Genomic DNA, 10006 nt, shown 5'->3' with positions numbered 1-10006 from the left:
ACTTTTACACAGAAATTGAGGGTGAAAATAGGGTTATAGGCCTACTGTAGATATGTATTCATTCAAAATCTTAACAGTCTTTAAAAAAAAAACAAGCATACACACATACATGCACACAAAAGACACTAATGCACAGAAACATACACCTATACAACATGATCAGTTCATTTTTAATTACATTGTTTAATTAAATATTCATTCAACTTTCTATTTAATGAAATACATTTATGGTGTTGCTATATGGCACACTATAGACAATAGTGTCAATTTACTGTTAAAAATAAAATGATTTAAGCTGAAATTACTCTTTTCATATTGGCCCATTTGACCTAAATGCTGTGCCGTGGCTCAAGAAGGTACCTGCTCTCATAATTTAAAAACTTTTATACTATTTCACATTTAAAAAATATAAATATATTTAAGAGACCCATGCTAATTTATAAGAACATCATTAGATGTCATGCATAGCTTATTTGATGGTGTTCTAAGTCATTTACCAAAACGTGGCCCAATTTAGCTGACTTCACCCTATGCAATAAAAATAAAATTGAAAAAAGTTTTACAATTATTTTTTATTTATTTTAATTAACAGCCTTTGTTCTATTATATGTTCCAGAAAAAGAATGAAAGAAAAAAAAAACACATGAACTTACCTCCAATTATCGATTTGTCATTTTGAGTTATAAAGAAAAAGTCAAATGACAATAAAAGTGTTTATTTTTCCTTGTTTCAGAGCAATATGTGTTGATGTTTATGAAAATACAGGCAGTTTAAATCAAATGTTCTTTGCTTTTGGTTCTTTGAATGGTAAAAGTTGAATCACATAACAGACACACTTCATTAAATGTCACAATAATTATTTATTCTTACGCATACACCAGTAATATAAATATAAAATATGCATTTATTTTAAAATTAGTGAGACATCATTATATCTGTGTTGAGACATCCATACAAACAGTTTAATCCTACCAAAATTGATAATGCAGCTGTAACAAAGTCAATACGGTGGCATTCTAAAATTAGATACAGAGGAGACAATACTGTTGTTTTTTTCTCTTTTAACAAATAGTAATTAGCAGCGTATGCACCACTCTATAGAAACTGCAGTAGATGAAATGTCAAACATACCTATCATCACTGTAAAAACAACAAACCCATTCACAGTGGGGAGAAAAAAGAACAAATGAAAGGATGTGTCGTTAAATAATATATCACTTTTTTGTCTTTTTTTGTTTGGTGTGGTCGACATGCTCTTTAACTGCAAAAGTCAGAAGGAGAAGTACTGAGCGAACCACTCTTGTCTCTGGGGGTCTGGAGAGGTGGCGGGTGATTCTTCTCCTTCAGGAGGGCTGAGGAGAAAAACAAACAGAGAGAGACAGAGATAGAAGAAAAAACAGAAAGAAATGCAGTCAGAGACATGGAGAGAATTACAAAACCACTGCTAACTGTAGTCTGAGCTAAACTACAGCTTCTCTCGGTACTGAAAACTTCAAAGCGTAGCAACCAGTTGACTGTCCTGTTCATTTGTTTTTCTTGTTTTGTGTGTGTGTGTGTGTGTGTGTTTTAAATGTTTTTTAATGAGATCTGATATCAATAGTCCATTACACTTGCAAAAATGTACCATGGCATCATGTAAATAGTTATCGTAATATCAACATTCAAAAAAGAAAATATTCATTATTTGTTAAAGAAACATTTTTTTCTCAGCCTGTTCAAAAGTTTAGGTAAGAAGGATTTTTTTTAAATGAATACTTTTGTTCTGCAAGAAAGCATTAAATTGATTAAAATGAAAGCGATTTCTATTTTGAATAACTGCTGCTCTTCTTAATTACATTGTAATATATATTATAGAAAACAGGTATGTTATCAAAATTCGAAATTTAACAAATGCAATTTCACAATATTACTGTTTTTATTATATTTTGCAAAATAAATAAATCTATAGATAGATAGACTCTTTAACAAATTCTTTGCAAAATATTAATTTGAGTTTCTCTCATAAAACCTTCCCAGGAAGCTTATAAACTAGAATTGAGTTTCTCTCTGAAGTGTGCTGTGTGCGTCTGTGATGTTGTCAACCTCCAGCTCTTTCCAAGGTCTTCTGGAGCAGAACCCGCTTTCAATCCTGATTAATTTAGCCCTCAGATCAACGTTTATAGAAACACTTTTTATTTGTCCCTCACAACTCTGCTCTTTAAAAGCCTGAGCACAAACGTGCCTCTATGCTGCTGCAGAACATTTCATTGTTTATTGAGAGAAAGGAGTTGCTATAAGCTGCAAGGTTTTTTTCAGGTAGCCCAGCTGTATGGTTGAAATGCTTACTGACTGACTGACTGACATCTGGGCCTCTACCACTGACTCTGAACGTTTGCAGTACGCTGACGGCTGGCTGATGCCTCCTTCCTGTTTCTTAAGAATAGTTTAACATCTGGAAGTCTGAGATGGAGAAAAGAAGGAAAGAGATATTGATGGAGCTCTTCAATCTGATCTATCTATCTATCTATCTATCTATCTATCTATCTATCTATCTATCTATCTATCTATCTATCTATCTATCTATCTATCTATCTATCTATCTATCTATCTATCTATCTATCTATCTATCTATCTATCTATCTATCTATCTATCTATCTATCAACCTCATGTCTTTTTTATTGTTACTTTCAAAGTTGTCAAACAAGAACATTTAAACTTTAAAGTTACAGTCACATAGATTTCTTTGAACTTCAGTTCATTTGAATCTCTTTACATTCGAATTTGAATTGAAATTCTGTATCCTGTTCTCAAACAATTCAAATTCAGGAACTTAATTGGAATCAAATATATCAAAACTAGTGCTGTTAAATGATTAATCGCGATTAATCGCATCCAAAATAAAAGTTTTTACATAATACATCTGTGTGTACTGTGTATATTTATTATGTAAATACAAATACACATACATACAGTATGTATTTTGAAAATATTTGCTTGTATTTACATGATAAATTATTTTGGATGCGATTAATCGCGATTAATCATTTGACAGCACTAATCAAAACCTGTAGCCCCTGACTTAAAGAAAACCACTTAAAGCCAGTTAATCATATTTTATTTTTTGAATCATTAATGTGAAAAAAATCTCAAAATACAAAAGTTGTCACTGGAGTGTGTGTTACCCTTACAAAGGTTACTAATAACTACTATTTAAGTACTAATACACTTAAGTTACTAATAGGAACATTTAAGGTACTAATATGCACCCTTTAGGGATAAATAAGGTACAAAGGTGTACCTTTTTAAAGGATACTTCCCTAGTGACAACTTTTGTACCTTTTTTTTCTGAGAATGTATGCATCTCACTGTCATGTTACTGTACTGTGCCATCTAATGCAGAGAGACTTATAAATATGCAATTTATTACACTAATGTGAAAGTAGTTTGAAAAGTTGAGTCAGCCACCAGACAAGGCAATGATCAGCGCTGATATCTTCAGTCAATCCATTCTTGTGTATTCGAACTTCTGAATCTTTGGTATTCTTTGTTTGAAATCTCATCTTATTTCTCCAATGAAATCAATGTGCTTTGGTCTCTGATGCCTTAGCTGCAGCAACTCAATTTAACGCTCAATCGAGCATTTACATCAGTCCGTTCAGCACTAACGCAACGTCTACCTGCACTGAGACGGACGCGGGATAATGAAAGTTAAGCGCCTTCAAAGCAGCACACACAGAAATAGAGCTCATTTGACTTATTTAAAGCAAATTAGCATCTACGCAAAAATATGGTGAATTCTAGAATTTGTAATGCTTTCTGATGGTTGTTCACACAGCATTCTTGCACTCTTTTTCAATCATTAGTTTATGTAAAAGTACTAGACAGATGTGTTTGACAGTTGTGACACATCTAGCAGTTTTTTTTATCACTCCTTGAGCATCACATTTTTAAAGACCCAATTGAAATCCCTCATTAAAACAGGAAATTCGTACAGTCCATTTAAAAAAAAATATAATTTTTGAGAGCATATGACATGACCAAAATGTGTAAAAATCTATATTTTTTCTCTATTTTCTCAGACTGTATATTAATGTAATATCTGCTAACAATGAATTGACCCTTCGCAAAGACCCGCCCCCTTAGTTACTGTTGCTACGTCTGACAAGCTCAGGTGCTCTAATATCTTGTTCTCACACAGTGAAAAATATATCATGGAGCAAAGAGGACACTGACCGCATGCTGACAGACAAGACAAAGCAGGTTACTTTTGTATGAAACAAAGTCTCAGCTTTCAAATTTTTCAGTTTTGAAATAAATTTAAACAATAAATATCATATTGCGGATCTTTAATGTGTCGTGACAGATCGTTAAATCGCCTTAATTCAAGCGGCATGTGAAGCAATCATCTCTTCCTCTTTACTAGTTATAGCACAAAATAAACATGAATGAACATCAGAAAGACGTCAATACGCACTATTTTTCAAGTTCAAGTCCACCGACATTAATCTACTCTCCTGTCTGGTTTGTATGTCGGATAAAATGGCAGATTCGGCGTTATGAATGATCAGATTGCCTGTCAATCAAACTCCTAACCAAAGATCAATTTTGGTAACATTTAGGAGTACATTAGCATATAAATGGCCTGAAACACGTCAACTAAAACCACAAAGCTCAGGTCTTAAATTACAAATAGCATTTTTAGAAATCATTGGTTTATGTAAACGTGCTAGATGGATGTCTTTGACCATTGTGATGCATCTAGCTGTTTAAAAAAACACTGACATTTATATTAAACAGAACTTTGGCTATGTTTAATAACCTAATTATCATTTTAGAGAGCATCTGACCAGACATAAATGTGTAAAATCAATATTTCTTTCTCCATTTTTCTAGATTTTACATTTTAAATGTGCACATCTACTAAAAGTGAACTTTTAGGATTACATTAGCATATAAATGGCCTGAAAGCAAAAGCATATTGAATAAAAGCCACAAAACTAAAGTGTCAAATAATATGTAGTACTTGTAAATGTGCTTGATGAATGTCTTTGACCATTGTGATGAATCTAGCTATTTAAAAAAATCTGAAATTGACATATTTCCTATTAAAACAGGACTTCAGGTAGATCAAAAAGTACATTTTTCATAAAATATTTTAAATAATAACCTAATTCTCATTCTAGAGAGCATTTGACTGGACATAAATGTGTAAACATCATTATTTTTCTCCATTTTCCCAGACTGTACATTTTAAATGTGCATATCTTCTAAAAGTGAATTTTGTCAACTTTTAGGAGTACATTAGCATATAAATAGCCTCACAGCAAACAATGACTAAAACCCACAAAACTCGAGTGTCAAATTACAAAGAGCACTTTTAAATGTATTTTGAGACCCTAAAGCTCAAGTGCAAGAAAACTGTGTGAAATCATAATTCTTTTAAAAATGGCAACAGATTTTTGAATATGAGAAAGAACCCGACTTGAATATTAAAAAGTGACTCTAGTTCAGTTGCTAAGTGGACCAAGTTCACCCTGATATGCATTGAACCAGATAGACTGTGTGTGAGAGCCACATGAGTGTCTCATGACAAAAGAGGACAACTCCACACAAGTCTACCTTGCTGCATCACTTGCACCTCATTCAAACCAGCATGCAAGGAAACACACGTAGTGCTTCAGACGAGATGATACTTCCTGGGTCAAGAGCAGCTGCAAGAGTGACAGCAAAACATGCATGATACGGCCACTGCTCAAAACATGCCGACTGCAAAAGCAGAGCCAAGCAAAGGTTTATTGTTGAAAAAGAGTAAAAATAGTGTATTTAAAGAGTATAAATCCTAAAACAGTGTAATTTACATGTTCACACAAATGCAAGACAGTACATTATGGAAAATGAATATTTTTGTTTCAAATGTTAAATTAAAATATTCATTCTCTCCGATGCATTGTGGTGTACAAGAACAATAAAAGACATTACGTGACAGATGAGTAATATAACTTCCATCACAAACAGAAAACACAACACAGAGACATACACCAACTCCCAGCATGCACTGCAACGGTGGGGACACATGCTCCCATTTGCATTCCAATGCCATTTCCAAAGCTCATGTATGGGACTTCAGAAAGTAACATTAAGCATACATGTATATCATTGTTAGGAAAAAGCTCAAGTATCCCTTTTATTTGGCTGATGTGGATGCACTGGCTGTGTTCGGAATGGAATACTAGCTTCTTGCATACTGTGAAGTACACAGTATACTGCATGCTACTTTTTGAAAACAGTGTGAAACAGGATGCCATATGCAGTAAGAATGTTTCAGAAAGGAGTATGCTAGATTGTTAGCATTACTGCATTGCACTGCATGTTTAATTAAACAAGAAGTAAGCATGCAGTAAATATCTAAAAAATGAATAAAAACTTTTTTGATATAATTACATAATTTGGTACAGCGTTGTTCTTGACTACAACTAAATAGAACTAAAACTAATAAAAATTATGTTAATTAAAATAAGGCTTAAATAAAATATTACATAAGAAATTAAATGATTAGAAATTAAAAATGAGAATATTAGAAATGTTACCTTTGCAACTAACTGTAATAAGTTAAAGTTGAAGCATTAAAATCACTCAAATGAAATACGAAATAAAATAAAGATAAATGGAAATATTTATTAAAATATAATATATATAAATAAAAGAATTTAAAAAAATAATAAATACTATATTAGTATATAAATAAAATGATAAAGACAAAAAAATTAAATAAAACGACGTTTAGTGTAAAATGCCATAAAATTAATGAAATTAGTTTAAAAGAAGAAAAAAGAGATGCTCATTCATCAATGGAAATTAAAAGGTTAAACCAAGACCTTTGCATTATGGGAAACAGTACCCAGCCTAGCAAACTGTTGTATACTGCACATTTTGGAAAGTATAGTATACCATGCATACAAAATATATTTTTAGTATGTGTAGTTTGATAGCATTCCATTCCAAACAAGTGTACCGACTACGAAAATAAAATTAAAAAATCAATGTGAATGATTTTTTTGGCAACTTTTTGGCTTGGCAACTTCAATTCTCCTACGTTTACCCCCCAAAAAAGCAGCACATCCTTCAAATAGCACCAATCCAAATGCAAATTGCAACATGGATCAAGTCTGAGACCAGGGCGACGCACTCATTATTTGACTTAATTACTTGTTTCTTCAGAGATCGGAGCCGTAATTCCAGATTTGACGCTCTCTGTTAGGCAGAGAGGAACCTGGGAGATGCAAACACAAAGCAAACCATCAGAAGTTTGGGTGTGCATTTCCTCAGCACATAAAAGGGATACAACAGCTGTCTCTAGAAAAGTGGGCGGCCGGTTTTCAGTGTGCTGGTGTGTTTAACCGCTGGCCCATGGTGCTGAGAGCGAGGCGTCTGCCGTGATGAGGTGCGCCTCACCTCGTCAATTTCTTGGGTTCGGTGAGAGGGGTTGGTGGGGGCAGGGGTTTGCTCGTGTTAGGCTCCAGCTGGTGAATGGGGGAGTTGGGGATGGGTTCGAGGCGGTTGGGTTGGGGCTGGCCGCTCCCTGTCCCGGAAGCCTCCACATTGGCCCTAAGATTGGCCGAGCTGCTGAATCGGGTGGCTGACTTGTCGTTCTTTCGCTTTTGCTACATAGGACGACAAGAAAAGCAAACAAAAAGGAAGTTGGGAGAGCTTGACGCTCCATTTTTGAGAGGTTCTCCTAATGATTGCTTCCTAACAAATGCCCACCCTGAAAGTCAAGCTTGCAACACTCAGCAGAGGAAGCATCAGTCGCTCTCAGCCAATCAAATCAAAATGAGTCGAAAGAGAGGTGTCAGAGGAAGAGGCTGTTGAAAATTTCAGACTGAAAGAAGAATGGCTTGGAAAGCAAAGAAGAACTGGATGTCTAAACAGGAAGAGAACACGGAGTAACGAGAGACACTGACAGTCACACGTGAGCACACACACACACACACACACATATATGCACATGTAATCACTGACACTTGGAAGTTATAGAACACAGATGAGGGCAACGGTGAAATATCTGGTCAAACAGAATGACATTGTAGAGACTGGGTCAGGAACTGACATCATTTTCTCTCAAGCTCTGGAAAAAGAGGAAGTTAAAGGAATGGGTCGCTCAAAAATGAAAATTCGGTCATCATTTACTCACCATCGCGTTGTTTTGAACCTGTATGAATCATGTACTGGTTGCTCTTTTCTATGTAACTGAGAGGCTTTTATGCTTCAAAATGGATGCAAACGGACCATGAAAGGTTGATAAAAGTAGTCTTCTGAGCTTATATGATTGCTTTGAAGATCAGAAAAACAGAAGTTATTTACTAGCAATCTTCCTGAATCAGAATGATTAAAAAAATGGATCATTCGTATTCACTGATCCACTGAAAATATTCAAAATGAAATATAAACCTATTCAAAACAGTTTTTGTTAATTAAAATTAATCAGAAAAAAACCCTACAAATATTACATGAAAAACTTAAAAAACTCATTTGAAAATTAGACATGTTGTCTTGCCAAATAAATGAAATAAATACATGCAAGTTAAGTACTAAAATTACTAAAACTGAAACTAAATAGAAAGCTAAATAGAAATATTAAAAAAGAAAAAAACATACAAAAAAAAAAAAAAAAATTTAAATATAAAATTAAAAGCTAATTCAAGAATATTAAAAATACTAATAAACACTTTTTCATATTAAATCATTTTAGTATAAAATAATTAATAAAATATTTTTAGCATAGGTGGTAAGGACGTATTCCATGCCACACAAGTTTTCAGACAACAAAAATAAAATAAAAAGAACATTTAATTCAGAGTAAGAGTAAGAAAATATATCATACAGCTTCAAAAGAATTGAAAATATAGTGCACAAGTTGTATGGACTACTTTTATGATACCTTCATGTGGATTTTTTGGTCGCTTGAAAGCTTTAGTATAATAAAATACATTTTTCTGTTTCCATGCAGGTTTGGAATGACATGAGGGTGAGTAAATGATGTCAGAATATTAATTTCTGGGAGAACAAGCCCTTTAATAATGTGTGTGTAAGAGCTCCAGCATGCTCCCAGTGAACAGTGTTTCCAATGAACTCCAGTCCGGCATGTCAGTTGATTGCACCCCAGCAACACTCCATCCTAACCAGGCACAACACATCTACAGTCCTAAAGTCATTTTCACAGTAAACAGAGCATATATGATGTTTAATATACAGCTATAGAACAGGAGTTTTATCCAATGAGATTTCACTGTAGAACCAAGTGACCATCATGATATCGGTGCAGCTGACTCCAATTAGCAATGTACACAAGTAATTTATCACTTTTTGCTTTTTTGTGTCATGCCTGGCTAGAAAACAGTGTTAGAAATTACATTCAAGATGAACTATCAAGCCTCATTCAATGCTGTCATTTCCAAAACTTTGTGAGCTGCCTCTCTGTCTACTGTCTATCTATTAGACACAATGTAAATTACATATGAACATGCATTTCGTTCAATTTCTTTGTGTTCTGCCAAGCTATTTTTTATCAGAAGAGTGTATTCCATGCAAACAGCCAGCATCCAAACTAAAATTAAGACTAATCAGATCACTAGGTTTTGGAAAAGCACTACATCTTAAACTAACCAACTACCAGCTCCACACACAAGGACACAGCAGAGTACAAAGAAGAACTCTTACCTTGACAAGAGGGTTAATGACACCAACATTAGGATTTGCGTTGAATATTTTATTGAAGTTGGTCTCTCTGTTGACAAGCTCCAGCTGGTAAAACTTTTTGTCATCCTGGAAGGAAAAGGAGATTCTCTCATGATATTCATGGACAATATAATACCACTGACATAAGAGCACCATTTGTCTCCAGAACATGTGACTAAACACAAACATCTGCTAGTTAAGTGTTTAGCAAGATTAAATATATGAATAAGCTTCTATTAAAAATATTATTTTATGTGAAATTGTTTGATATATATTTTTTATATTTTTCTC

The 10006-nt window shown here is 33.8% G+C and overlaps 1 protein-coding gene across 2 annotated transcripts in view; it reads right to left on the bottom strand.

Moving 5' to 3' along the window:
- Positions 1-842: 842 nt before the first annotated feature.
- Positions 843-10006, bottom strand: part of LOC306880011 (protein FAM184A-like) — a 144853-nt gene continuing 135689 nt past the window's right edge. Inside the window, exons 17-19 of one of the 2 annotated variants that reach the window (XM_079433274.1) lie at positions 9698-9802; positions 7433-7641; positions 843-1352 (exon numbers count right to left, since the gene is read on the bottom strand). In XM_079433274.1, the coding sequence (XP_079289400.1) occupies positions 1271-1352; positions 7433-7641; positions 9698-9802 (396 nt within the window). In that variant the 3' untranslated portion in view covers positions 843-1270. The remainder of the gene's footprint in view (positions 1353-7432; positions 7642-9697; positions 9803-10006) is intronic. The other variant, XM_079433275.1, reaches the window with a different exon arrangement.

This window comes from Barbus barbus (assembly GCF_936440315.1).
Source record: "Barbus barbus genome assembly, chromosome: 14".
Lineage (NCBI taxonomy): Eukaryota > Metazoa > Chordata > Actinopteri > Cypriniformes > Cyprinidae > Barbus > Barbus barbus.
This window is presented reverse-complemented; position numbering and strand designations above follow the sequence as displayed.